Here is a 14,759-nt window from a genome sequence, read left to right as displayed (position 1 = left end):
AGCCATGCAGTCAGGTCAGCTTAGCTCCCATACTTATTTCATCAGAAGTCAGCCCTTTTCTATTCCAGTTTATTCTAGATGCTATTTCTACCCTGATACCAGCCCCACTGGCAGTTCTCAGTGCTTCCCAGGGTTCTGGGATTGTTGGGAAGATGTAATGGAATGCTTCTTGGAGCAGTAGAAGTCCTTCTTGCAGCTCTCACACTCAGCAGAACCTGCTCTTCTCTGAAGGAGTTGATATCTTTTCCTGCCAAGTTCTCCAACAACTGGAGTGATTTCAGTCTGAGATCACTCCAGTTAAGTGATCAAAGACATCTTCCACAGTGTTTGCTGCATCTATGCTCCTGGTATCAGATACTGCTTACCAGTTCTTTGGTTTCTTTTCTTTCAGGCTGTGTGAAAGTTTCTGATTTTGTGAGAAGCAAACTGTGCAGGAGATCTGCTTATTTATACATAGACCAGCTGGCAGTCCACGAGACCAGACCAAGCCCACCTCATCTCAGAAAGCGTCTGAGCAAATGATGCTTGGGTAACCCAGGGCCTCTAGACACAGCAAGCAATAGTCAGTATATGTGAATAGTGGGTGATAGAAGCCAAATTAATTAAAAGACTCTTCATCTGCTCTCATTGCTGACAGAATATTAGAGAAGGAAAAAAATGCCTCTGTTATTTAGTCCTGAAACACTCATTTGCTAATCATTTATTGCTTATGGTGAATCCCCTGCAGTCAGTAGAATATGGCTCAGAGAGGCATGTAGGATTTTCAACAGAAAAAAAAATGGAATTTGCATTTTGAGTACTGATGTTACAGGTTCCCCCTTATTCTGGAGAAGAAATGCACAGGGAGCATTAAATCATGCAGCACTTTTAAGCATTCTTCTCTCCTTCCTTGTGACAGCAATATTAAGTTATTCAGTTCTGTGGGAGTTATTAACACCTTCAGAGTCACGCTCAGGGCTGGAGGTGCTGGAGGTGCTGGAAAGCAGAAGAATAGTGGAATATCCTCAAGAACACCACAGAAAGAATGGAATCAATTTTCTTGAACAAAGACAAGGATTCTTCAGCTCTGAGTCACACATCATGAATTTCTGAAGTGTCACATTTAAATGGAGAAAGAATTACACTGGGACATGAAAAAATTCTTGTTTGACTTCTTAATGAGAGAAGGCTTAAGCTTTGTAAGATATGTGGTACAGGAAGATTGTTCTGACAGGCTTGTTCCATATGGAAGGTAGAGATCATTGCCCTCATACTCCAGGGGGAAAGCCTCAGCAGCAGCAGCACAGGACAGGGTTGGTACGGCTGTTACTAATGTTCATCCTACTTAGCGTGCCAAGATAAGACTTTAGAGCCACTCATTGATCCATGACTCTGAAAGGTATGGAAGATTAGCAAGTAGAACTTGAAGAGGTTTAGATTGTTATGAGAGCTCTAGAGTGAGAATTTAATGGTACTCATAGTCTACAGCAGCACTAAGCACCCAAATGCTGCTGTGAGGGACTGAGCTGCTCCCTAATTTATGTCAACATCTGACACATGTTCTTCAGCGACACTGATGCTTCAGCCTAAAAGTGGATTTATATCCTTAGCAGTTCTATTTTATATGTGCAAAGGCATTGTGGGACTTACTCCGTTCCCCAGATCCCTATTTTAGCTGCTTCCCGACTATAAAAGCAAATGATCTAAACTTACAGTCTGCAATAAGATAATGAGTAGTTGCATATGGATATGGATCACAGCAGTTACTGGAGCCCTGCACACTTAGGAAATGTGCAAGGAAATAGACTGTGGCAGCTGACACACACCAAAGTGCTTCAACTTTTGAAGAGAAGATGGGGGAGTGCACAGGGGCCAGCTCCTTCTTCCCTCACAGAGACATCAGCAGGGTACATATGGACTGTTTCCAAAAAAGTTGGCAAGGTTTTGCAGAGAACTTGAGTGAGTTTTGGGACTTGGGTCTTGTTTTCTGTCAGAATGCCATAGCAAGTTGGTTTGGTTTTGTCTTCCTGCTGGGATTTTGCCAAGGGTGGAAACACCTTGCATCCATCCTGCTGCAGTCTTAACAATGCTGGGCATGCTGTGGTCATTATCAAGGGTAAGGGGAGATTCTGATTCAGTGACACTTTTGCCACTGTGTGTTTAGACATATATGCCTAATTTTAGCCAATATATATTCTATTTTATATAAAATAAAAGAGAATATACAAGAAAAACTATGTGAAAGAATCAGTTCTTTCACATAAGCACATATTTGCACAGATAAAAGGCACGTAAAAAAGGAAGTGCCAGGATGACACTTGCAGCAAAGTCCCTTTTACACATCACAGCAAAAGGTAGAGAGAAAGTGGAGAAATTAGGCTGCTCTACTGAAAGAACTTCCTAAAGCCATCTAAAATATATTGCTCAGACTGAAAAATTGTTCAGATTGTTAGGGTTTCACATAGCTGATGAAAGAATAGCATTGTAATACAAGGCTCTTAGACTTTTCACATCTCTAGGAAATGTGACATCTCTGGTAGTTTTAGAGCCATCACTACCTTCTTCCTGAATCAAAGGGAAAGAGCATCTGCCTAGTGCATCTCCTGTGTCTGACACAGTATTAATATAATTCATGCTTGCATGTCTTGTGAGATATCATGGTATCACACTACAAGTGTGCTTCGCTACAGTGACAGGTTTATAGTTTGAACTGAAGAGTCTCTTGCAGATAGAACACACCAGCTGTACTTGTCTGAACACTGACAGTGGCCTAGAGGCACTGATTTCAGCAGATTGTGCATCAGCAGAACACAACAGCACAGCAGGGAAGCCGGTATATTTTTAAAAGGCTCTGCCTTTTACGCAGAGCCTGAATACTGCAGGCTCATAGGCTCTGAAAAAGCCAAGTAGAACCCTAAGTTCCTGAGAAATATTAATTAATCCATTTAGGAGCTACTGCAGTGGGAAACATTACAATACACAGCACGAGTTGCCTACCTTGGTGAGGAACATTCTTCTCGTGTTGTTGCAGTTCTCATTTGCTGCAGCTTTGGACTGGAGAATGCTGGTGACCACACGTGGAGGATCAGGTGGGCTGTCCTCTGCCTCTGACGTGCATGGCACCTGTGTTCTGGGACAGCAGTCAAAATCCTCTTGACCCCAGCTGGTAGAGATCTCAAAGGGATCAGGGCATTTCTCGTCGGGACTTGACCCATCATCACTGGTTTTGGCATTGCAGAGTATAAGCGATCTTGAAATGGAGCGAAACTTTCTTGACTTCCTGTTCCCAGTACTGTTCTTTTGATCCATCTTCAGAGAGCTGCTGTTCTTTTTTCTATCGTTCTCCCATTTATGTGGCATGATACTTTCAGTAATTTTCTCTGCTTCTGTGGTGCTAAATATCCTCCAGGAAAGGAAATATAAAAGTTGTAATATACCCCACTTTCTCCCACTTAATAACCTACGCTACTGGAAAGCCCTAATGAATAAATCAAATCAACAGAGCCTTTCAGTCTGAGAACAGCCACGTGATATCTCATGACTTGCTAATTCTACTTCTGTGCAGAGCTCTCCTAGATCCTCCTTCACCTTTTCATTCTCTTGCCATGTTACCCAAGCAGAGTGGAGTGCTTTTAATAAATGTTTGTGGTGCTACAATTGTCTGCTTGCTTTGGGCATCTGCTGAATTTGCATGTTGAAATCCCAAATTGAAAAGGAAGATACTTTAAAAGCATTATTCTATCCTCCTAATATTATTTGGAAAGAAGAAGCTCCTTCTGAAGTTTGATTCATGTAAACCACTATAATTCAAAGAAGATTAATCAAATTGTCAACTCTAAGTTCTCTGCCTGGCACATCCACATTGTAAGTGGTTTAGCAAAAGTAGATCTTAGCCTTGAGAGAGTAAGGAATGTCAGTCTGCCATAAAACTTCCACCTTTGCAAACCAGAACTCACTTAAGACTGCATTTAAGAGTTACAGAGAGATCCAGTGAAGCACTTAAGGAGTGAATATCTGATTAGGGCTTGAATTCTATGAAGGAATACAGCCCCAGTAAATCAATCAAAAAGTGTCGTATTACAGAAATGGTTTCTTTCAGCACATGATTCAGCATATAAAATTAAGATAAAGTGGAAAACAAAATATACAATCAAAATATAGCAAAATTCAGAGCTTTTGTAAAATGAGCAATGTAATGAGCATTTTAAGATAACAAAGGGGAGCCATTAAAACTCCCTCAGAAAAAGCTTTCTAGAAATGCTTTGGTGGTATGTGTCAGTGATGAAAATTCAACAAGAGAACATCTAATTTAATTACTTTGACTCTCTCACCTGAGTTTTATCATCATATTTACTACACAAACGTTTCTATTCTCCTCACAGAACCTAGCAGATACCAAAGTTGCCATTCTAGAAAAAATACCAATTGAAACTTAAGTATTTGCATAAATAATTTGTAGGTTTTATATACAAAACTGAAAATTAATGTAATTTGAAAAGCACTTCTAAGATATCCTGTTGAAAGAAAAAGTTTGTCCGTTGTGCTCTAAACTGAGTTGTGTTTGGTTTGGGGTTTTGTTTTTTCCCCTGATTCTATGCAGAATTGAGTAGATATATATGCACTTTATACCTGAAGTGATTCCATTGGTGATACAGAAAGGAAGAAGGAGATTTTCTAAAGGCTCCTTTCAGCCATGACAATAAACACAGGCCTACAAACTCAGACCAAGCCAGAATCAGATAACAAATCCAAGTCAGCATTGTAATAAAGCTGCAGGATTATTTTTCTTGGGTTTGTTTTTGTTGTTTTTTTCCTTATACAATTAAACAGGAAAAACCAAAGCAGATGATAAACACTATGCCACTGAGCACCTGCCTAAGGGAACTATATGGCATTTCTGGAGAAATCCACAGTTCAGCATGAATCTGAATTTGCTTGAAATTGTAAATTAAAACAATTTTCAGGTGCAGCAGAAATGTCCCAGGGAGAAGGATGTTTATTTGTGCAGTCTTTTCTGGTATTTTTGATAGGTAATATTTCTACAGCTTTCCATCATTACTTATCTTCTATCACACCAGTCCTGTTATTCTCTACTCCCTTATGTCTCTTTTTCCAAATGAAAATCCCTAACACTTCAGAAACTCATGCCCTCATTATTGGAACTCCTGAGATTTCCTAGCAAGACACTATTTCAGGGCAGAGGTTGAAAGTAGCCAGAATATGTCAAGATCCCCAAAGCCAGTATGCTTTCTGCCCCTCTCTGTGTGTCTTTGGGATCCTCTCTGCTCCTGTGGGAGTCTGACCCTGCTGGATTGGAACAGGGGAATGGAAGTCACTGGGCTCCCAGCCTCCCTGACACTGGCATGAGGGAAGCTTTCAGAGTCAAACTGGACTTGCATATTCCCCATTCCCTTCAATTCACAAGACATTCTACTTTTTTTCGTTTTTTCAGAGTAGCCTCTCTTATAAATGACGAGTTTGGTGTGATTGAGAACTGCCCAGCAGCACAGCCATGCTCTCTTCCTGTGACACAGAGCACACAAATGTAAGGTTTGGAGATCTTGCTTGTGACTTTTAAAAAATGCACTTTTTAATGTTTTGATAAGCCTAAAGCTCTAGTCTGCCATCATATACATGAACAAAATTTTTGAACTCAGAAATCCCTGTTAGCATCTCCACTATTTGAAAATTAATCTTGTTAAAGCCTATTATGTGTTTTCTTTATGTTTAAATGAAGGCAAAAATGCAATCTGGCCCATTAGACCAGAATGTGGAGTTGAAAAAGGATGGCTGGGGTGAAGGTAATTTCTGCAAGTCTCTACTCAGCACCTGGGTAGGAAGCAACAGACCTGGAGGTGAGTGGAGTGTGCATCACTTGAAAATCTGCCACAGGGATCAGTGCTCCTTCTGTGATACTGGCCATTGCTATTAGACACTGGTAACACCATCACAAATGTACCCAAGCTGCACAATCAGACCTAAACAATCCTGCCTATGTGGGGAAACTAAAAGAAAGAACACTTTTCATTCAAATATTTCAATTTTGTACAAACATTAAACACATTCTTGCTTTTCTCAAAGAGGAAGAATTTAAAAAGAGCTATTAAGAATTTGGATAAGCAGAGGACTTGATAGCTTAATTGTCAGAATACAGCTCTTTGCACACTGGTATGCTAGAATGAAATCCTTTCTTGCCCTGCCTGAAGCTGTTGAGCTTAAGAAGGGAGAACAGCCATCAGTACTAAATGTCCAAGAAGTGCCTCTCTGGCTCTGTTAACATCTGGGATGCAGGGATGCATAGAAGCACCTGTTAAAACAGTGAAGGAAACACGGGTCTAAGTGCATTCTGCTTTCCCATCCCCCTGTAATGCTCCTGAGGAATTTTATGTTATGCAGAGAGAACTCTTTGCCTTGCTCCATCAGCTGTTTCCTCCTCCCCAGCCCCCATGAGAGCTCCATCCACTCAAAGACCAAGTTTAACCCTGAATGACTTACCTAATCTCACAGGGAGAGAGAGGCTGATGTGAAAATGAACCCGCTAGACCTGAAGACTTCCAGTTAAATACTTGCTCTTGCTATATAATATATATAAGTATTAGATCACAAGTCCTAACTAAGGCAACATTCTTTCCACAGCTGCTGATTCAGTGTTGCATAAGTGACAGAAATATAAGAGGCACCAAAAACATAATCTATAAGTTTTCCAATAAAAATATCCAGAAATGTTATTTTACACAGCCTACAATATCACAAGTGCCAGAGAAACTTTATGATTCATTGCCATCTTCCACCAAATTTAATTTGAGATATTGATGGCATGAACAATTACTTCAAAGTCAATTATTCAAACCATTCATCTTTTTCTCCAGTGCACTCACTGCTTGTCATTTTCTTCTGCCATTCTTATACCTCCAGCTTGCTTGATGGAAGCTGTCTGTGGTTTGTAATACAAACCAAATGTTCCTTCTCTGTTTCTTTTTTTTTTTTTTTTCCCAAGCTTTATTTTTCCAGCTTTAAATCTTAAAAGCCCAAACTCAGTCTGTCTTCTGCAAACAAAATACACAATCTGAGCTGTGGCCATTTGGTTCAAATTTTTGGTTGGATATTAAACCAAGCATTTACAAGATACAAATAATCTGGTGTAGCTCCCAGATTGAATGTGAATGCTCTGCTAGTAACCAGGCAGTAGGAAAGACAGGACTTTACTAGCAAGAACAATATGAGTTTTACATTAACAAGTGCTAGCAGCATCCTCTTTTAATCTAGATCTTGCATCTTAATTTAATCTAGATCTTGTGATCTTACTCAGATTCATTACTGAGCAGTACTATTAGCACTGAACTATTGCAGATGTCTAGGGTTTCTCCATAGTAGTAAGAGCTAAAGGTTTTGAAGTTTTCTAATAGAGAGTAAGAAACTCTCAGAGAGTTGAAATAAAAAATTATAATTAAAAAAACCCTAATGGTAAAATAAAAATTCAAAAGGAGGAACTTACAACAACGAGGCAGACAAACCTGACTCCTGCAGAAGGCTGTTCTTCTTCATAGGCCTGGCAAAAAAAGACAGAGTGAATAATTGAAAACACACTCTCCTGGTGCCACGTGACTCAGTTTCAGTAATTCTGCTCAGTACATTGGAACGGAGCTATTGTTTCCTAATTGAAGAAAATGTCAGCAAGGCTAGATAAACAAAAGAAATGGGATGCAGCATTGGGGAAGCTGTTTCCAGCAGGCTCCCAGCTACCCAGAGATGGCAGGACCATTTAAGGAGTTTATAATTTGTTTTCACCCATTGCTCTCTGGTCCAAGGACTGATGGGGTACAGGCATGTTAAACCTACCTGAGGGGAGCTGGGGCAACAGCAGAGTCTGTGCCAATCCAGTGAAGGCTGAGGCTGAGATGCCAGGCATGTTTCTTGTATTTTTCATCTGATATTTTAACATTAGGCTAGTAAGACTGTCCTAGACAAATTCTGCTCCAGGAGAAAAACATAATAGGTGCCACTTTTGAATGCCAGACCCCTGTATGGTTCACCATGAACACAGTCTCTTTAACCTACCAGTTCTTAAATACTTTCCCCTAGGGGAAGACTAGGGGAAACTGAGGAGACTGGGCTATCTGCAACTTTGTGATCCCACCTGATCAAGGACTCAGAAAGTTGTTGTTTATCACACAGATCATGTCAATCCCCAGCTGTTGATCCTCAGTTGTGCTCAGACAGATGGATAACAATCTTGCTGCAGTAAGCTGCTTGCTCTCAATGAATTTGTGTGATAAGATTCATACGGGTATTTGTTAATTTGAAAAAAAAAAAACATAAAAGAAAACATTGTATCTGAAACAGTTAATGTTAGTTTCTTGAAATAGTTAGGCCTCTTTAGAGTGTTCTCACAAACCATAAATCTCATGCTTTTCAGGAAAATGTAAGCATAAACCTGGCCCTGTCTGGTCATGGAAATGGTCAACATGAGAGTGCTTAGACACCTGCTGCCCTCTATGTTCTGTGTCTTGAAGGTTCTGTCTTTTTTTTATTGCTCTGTCATTAACCTTGCAAAAGAGGGAGAGGAATTATAGAAGAGGTTTTAAATATTGCACAAATAGGGGCTCATTTTAGTGATCCTATGGCTTCTAGGTAAAGCATGGACTGTAAAGACAAATATCTGTCCCATGAGAATGACTCTCATTCTGTGAGAAAAAGAGAAAATGAAATCTGTGCTCTGTACAGTGTCTACAGGAGTCCTGGAAAACTCTGTCCTTGATAATACAATTGTGGGCATTCTGTATTTTAAACGTTTATCAAGAAAATTTAACATTATTTTCCTAACATCTAAACTTTTGGGATAATTATTCTCCAAAGGAAATCTTCTCTAAAGGACACAGTTTCTACCTGACTCACTGGTTAACAAATTACATGGAACATTACCCAACTCTTTCAGAAGAACCAAGCCTTGGCACTAAGTACTGATCAATAATTATGAGGTAACTTTCCTGGAAAGAAGGACACCTAGGGAGCTGACTTTGTATTTTGGGAAAGAGTTTGTCACTATTTAAAGAGAGAGGACAGTGGCCTTGTACATAAAATGGGGTTTTGTATGTAGTGCTAGTGCTGTAAAAAAGAAATGGAAGCAAAGCCATACAGACTGTTTACCACTTTACTGTCTTTCACTACAGCACACATATGTTTTTGTTTAGCAATAGAGAACTCATTCATACAAAATATCAACCATCCCTGAGTTCTGATCCAAGCTGATTGAGCTGGAAGCTCAAAAACATTGGAAAGCTTGCTTTATTTCTTCCCATTGTCACATGCTTTTGCACTTCCTGACTAGGGGCTGAATAATGTCGTCCCTACGCCACTGGGAGTTTTGTTCATTCCAAGCCTGGACCTCTGCCAGGGCCAGCAGCAGAAACATAAATATCACAAGGAGGGGCTGTTTTTTCATGTTGCTTTACTTCAACCTTTTGCAGTTTTTTCCATCTCCTCTGTACAGTAATTGTTCAGTGCCCAGTGGTGAACAGAAAAGCAGGTTTTTAGAAGCCATGAGGAAAAGGAGAGAGAGAGAGAACCTCTACTGTGCCTGCCTTGTTGCATTAATGGTATGCTTTGATATTGGATACTGTGGTCAATCTTCATTACTTAGCTCAAAGGTATTGTAGCAGGAAAAGGGCAATGAACACTGATCAGAGGCTGGAATTTTGTATTAAAAGATTGAAATTATGTGGACTCTCCTATGCAGAAATGAACTGCATTGATAAAAGTTTGTGAGATAATAGGAAATATAAGGCAAATGAGTGTGGTTTCCTTACTTCCTTCTCATGTGAGGGACAACAAAAGAATGCAGTAAAATGAAGAGTGTTCAAACAAATAAAAGGAAATACTTAAAATATAAAGCATAATGAATGTGTGGAACAAGAAGGCAGCAGAAATTATGAACACTTTGAAGTTAGCTGTTTGATTTCAATCAGACAGAGATTTCACCTCAAGAGTTGAATTGATGAAAATATATATCTGTAGATAAAGGGAATAACATGCAGAGGGGGAAGCAACTCCTGCTCCAGAATGAAAGTCAAACAATGCAGTTTACAGATAGAGTGATAGTCCTGCCATGGGATAGTTACCATAAGATGGAATAACTCCTCAGATGTCTGCACTTAGTGTCTATTGGCAGTGGGTAAAGGAAAGAGAAGAGCTGCTGAACTTAATAATTATGGCAATTCTTCTCTTTGAAGAATGACTAAAATCAGGATGTGTCTGGAACTATAACAGATACAGGAGCTGATTCCTCTTTTCTCCAAATTATTTTCCATATGCACAGGTTTGGGTTCTAGAGGACAAATATGCAGACTATTCACTACTAAATATTTTTCCTGTTGCTACTGGTGATAACCTTTTCCAAAAAGGAATGTATAAATTTAAACAAGTACTGGGCAAAGCAGATGTAGGTAATGATGGAACAGCTTCAGTCCTGATCTCCACCCAGCCCCAAATACTGCTTGCCTTAATATGAAAGAAAGCCAATAGTTTGGAGTGTTCAAGTTTTTGTCCTATCCTTACATTGTTCAGCAAACTGGTAATTTATTTTTGCCTTAAATGCAGCCACAATTTTCACATTTGCCATATTCCAGACTACAGTTATGTTGCACAGACAATCCATCCCCTCATTGCTTCTAAACCAGGCTGGATCTAAACCAAAGTCATCTCTTTGTTTTCATGACTTTCACACTGCCTTTCCGTCCATGAAAACATGGCTACATGGCGTGTTGAGTCACCATATTAGCCCAGCTAATCCAGTAACCTTCTCCAGCAATAACTGGTAGCAATTGTTTTAAAGGGATTAACTTAAAAAAAAATCATCAAGACAGAGCTTGCTTTCAGGAAGAGTTTCTGAGTACTTTGTTGGTAGAGTAGACTGGCATTATGGGGTTATGTATATTATTCCAAAATGCTTGGACATGTCAATATATGATATGATATTAAATGATGATATAATATGGTATGATACTCTTGTTTCAGCAGAAGTTACAGCTGCCCCATCTTGGATAAGTATTGCACAGTGAATGTCAAATCTCTTTTTAATTCTTTTCATTACTTAGTACCTAACTTTTGCCAGGAAGCACAAAGATAATTTTTCCCTTCTACACATGAAATTAATCCTATCTAATAGAACTGTAATTTATCCTTTTCTGGCTCCCATTAAGCTTTTGATTTCAAGAGTATCCACAGGCAATGAGTTTCGTATGTTACATATAAATGTACTTCCTTGTAATTTGAAATTTGTTGCCTCTAAGATTTGTTCAGTTCTTGTACTAGGAAAAATATTCTGATCTTCACATCTCTGTGGAATCTTTTTCTCACTGATCTCTGTACTGATGTCATCTTCTATCTTCTGCATAATTTTATCTTTTTTACTTCTGCCCCTGCTTCCAGCTTCACACTGCTTTCACATGTTTGGAACTCCTTTTTCTTCAAATCCTTTGTGAAAAAATTCACTTCCTTCTGTGAACTTTACTACTCGACTATTTTATGGTGGTATCCAGCTCTGCAACCTTCTAGACTATTTTCAAGTGAATTGCTTTCCTGTGAATTAACTAAAATTTCCTACACCTTGTCTTGCCAGAAACATTTGTGTTTCATGACTTGCACTCCCACTCTGTCATTACTAACCTCTCTTGCTGCAGTGCCCCAGAGATGAGCAGTAAAACACTGCTTATATAGTTCTAAGCAAGAGGGTCTAATGTGCACACCCATAAAAAGTATTTTTACCTCATCTCAAGAACATATCCTTGAGCTCCATGAAGAATATGTTACTTTATGCATACAATGTTTTTTTTTTAAAAAGTATCCCATGTGATGTACGTAAGTGATTGTGTTAAGAGTGTGTGACTGAAAAAGTACAGCACTATGAGTGTAAAGTTTGTTGGCTGTAGGAGGGATGCATGAGGCAAGAATGGTACCCTTTCAGCCAAGAGTTGTGGGCTGTATTGTTATTTTAATATTTATATAGTGTGTACATAGACTATGTGTGACATTATGTTGGGCTTTGAGAGACACTAAATATTTATGTCAGCTATGAAGTTGCTAAATATCTGGTACTGAAGGAAAGATCCATCTTTTTTTTTTTTTTTAAACCATTGACCAATACACAGTTTATAACTTAATACAGCACCAGAGTAGTAAAAGCATTATGTGAGCTCTCCTGTATGGTGTCATTCAAATATAAAAAAATATTTTAAAATGTCGTGACTTTACCTCTTCTTTCCACACAATGCTCCTTTTTCATCTGACTTAGTATTTCTTTTAATTTATAGTTCCCTAAACTGTAGGCAGATATAAAGGGCCCTTTAGGCTGAATGAAAGGAGAATTATCAATAGCCTAACTATGATTTATAAGGAAAAACCATAAACAGCAAAAGAAAACTGAATTTACTCTACCTAAAAAAGTGATATGAAAATTTTCTCTGTATTTTTCCTGAGTTCAGTTAAAATGTGTATTTAGACCTGCCCTTTTTTTATAACCTCTTACTGTGAATCCATGTTGGATTTTGTCACATTCTTTACTCCTTGAACAGCCAGATGTGAATGAATGGAAGTACTGAAAAGGTGAATATACTTAGATGTGAACCTGAGAACCAGTGGCAGAATTTGCTCCATATTTCACATTCTGGTCCAGGCACCACTTGCTCCAGCTGCTCTCAGGCTCACCAGAGTCAGGGGCTTGTTATCCTTCAGCATTTCACAGATAACATGCATGGTGCTCTCTGGGTGGCTAACTTTGTTAGTTTGGGTTGTTTGTGGGGGTTTTTTGAAGGGGAAAAGGTATTGCAGGGTGTTGTTATGGTTTGGTTTGAGCTTCTTTGTTTGTTTCTTTTTTTTTTTTTTTTTTTTTTCAGTTAGCTGTGTGAGGGATTGGGGATGAATTGCTCAACCTCTTCTCTTGGATATTTGTATCTGAATAAAATGACTTTACCACATTTGTAGAGTTGTCATTTCAAGCACAAGTTTTAAGCAGTAGCTATTTCTGAGTATTTGTCATCCCTGGAGCTTGGCAGAGGCAAAGCTACTTAACACAGGCTGCTTCTTAAGTCTGCATTAGAAAAGTCTTGAGGACCCTTCACATTTCATCTGCTGCACCTTATCTCAAAGGCTGTGACAATCAGAATGAAGCTGAGCAGACAGGTTTTGTTTGTGGTGTTGAAGATAACAGTAAAAAGTTCCAAGCGCAGCTGTCTTGGTTTCTGGCCATACTGTAGCTTTTAACACTGACTTTAGTCGCAGTGCACACCACATACGTCACTCACCAGCATCACTGTTGACAGAAAAATGAGGTTATTTTACAGGTTTCCCATGAGGGAAACAGTATAATCCGTCACATAAATAGGTTCCTGGTAAGGCACAAAATATAATGCTTCTGCTCCTTCATGAGATCTGATGATACCTTGGTCATAGGTGTCATAAATGGTGCTGGGGTCAGCTGCAGCATCACAACCAAGTCTAGGATTTAGCGTCTGTGGGACATTACTTTTCTTCCACATTTTGAAATCAGCCTACACCTCCAGAGCAGTATCTAATGTTAAGTAGTTTAGAGCTAGTGGCTGAGAGATCTCAGCTGAGGATTCCTGATCTTGGGTTTTGATTTTTCTACAGAATCAGTTTTCAAGCCCAGAAGTTGTTCTAATTATCTAGCATGATTAACCTGTTGAAGAGAAAACATTAACCTGTAATTCCTGTAGTGATTAAAATAATTCCTACCCTAGCTAAAGTTTATCTTTTAAAATAAGCACCAAATCTGAATGTAAAGACATTATTACACCAGTCTTGAAAACTTGCTATACACTCAGACAGATTGTCATGCTGCTTAGTTACCATTTCTTTTATCACTGTGTCCTCATTTGCCTTTGTTCTGTGTTGGCCCAAAAGAGCTTGACTATTGCTGTACGGCACACTGAATACCTATGATCACTTTCCCAGCATTTTTTATGAATATCAACAGAACCACGGAGTGAGAGGTGTCATGGAAGAGCAGCTATAACCTGGATTGTGGGACAGACTTTCTGCCTCCAGACACGGAGCTGGCTTGTGAACTGATGCTCTGGAAGGGCTGGATTCATGCAAAGAGCTGGTGTGTGCTGAGGCTCAACACAGTGCCATCTACTAAGAGCAGGCTTTGTGTATCTGGCCACTGAATGAGCCCGACCCTGCAACAGAGCTGCACTCAGGGAAGTCAAATTTCCAGTGTCCTTTTCTTATGTATGCTCATTTTTGATCCAGAGCATACCTAATAATGATTTCTATAAGAACTGATGCTATATTATTTGTCTCAGTTGGATTTCCCAAAAGAAGCAGCCTCTTTTGGGATTTAACTCCCAAGTAATTGTCCAAAATCATGTTCCAAGACAAAAATATGACCAGCAATATTACCCAGGATTTTCTTTCTGTGGTTCTTTCTTTTTTATTTCAACACATTTTGAACTGCTTATAAATTTTGTCTTTTTATTTATTGACTGAAACTTTAAAGACTCGACTCAAATAAACAGTCAAGAATACCTAGACCTTTGAGGGTTGCATAAGTTGAGGGTTTTCTCTTATTTCTGGCTTAAAGAAAGGACCCTAAATATATAAAATTGGTATCAGAAAAATGTTAAGACTTTGACAATATCAGTTTAGGCTCAGCATTAATCTTGAGCAAAGAGGTAAACTACCCTTAGCTGAGTCTTACCAACCGTATCTAATGCACTATAAAGCACGAAAAATCTGCCTCAGCTCATTTTTGACTGAATGCT

General features: G+C 39.1%; 1 protein-coding gene across 2 annotated transcripts in view; it reads right to left on the bottom strand.

Moving 5' to 3' along the window:
- Window positions 1–7,524, bottom strand: part of IL16 (interleukin 16) — a 29,575-nt gene extending 22,051 nt beyond the window's left edge. For both annotated transcript variants that reach the window (XM_088063103.1, XM_088063104.1), the window contains exons 1-2: window positions 7,475–7,524; window positions 2,977–3,382 (exon numbers count right to left, since the gene is read on the bottom strand). In XM_088063103.1, coding sequence (XP_087919229.1) covers window positions 2,977–3,382; window positions 7,475–7,524 — 456 coding nt within the window. The remainder of the gene's footprint in view (window positions 1–2,976; window positions 3,383–7,474) is intronic.
- Between the last annotated feature and the right edge of the window lie 7,235 nt (window positions 7,525–14,759).

The sequence above is a fragment of the Pseudopodoces humilis genome, chromosome 16, assembly GCF_049639895.1.
Source record: "Pseudopodoces humilis isolate 2021_Gansu_Grassland_sample_001 chromosome 16, ASM4963989v1, whole genome shotgun sequence".
Lineage (NCBI taxonomy): Eukaryota > Metazoa > Chordata > Aves > Passeriformes > Paridae > Pseudopodoces > Pseudopodoces humilis.
The sequence above is the reverse complement of the archived record's forward strand: the minus strand, read 5'-3'. Positions and strand labels throughout refer to the sequence as shown.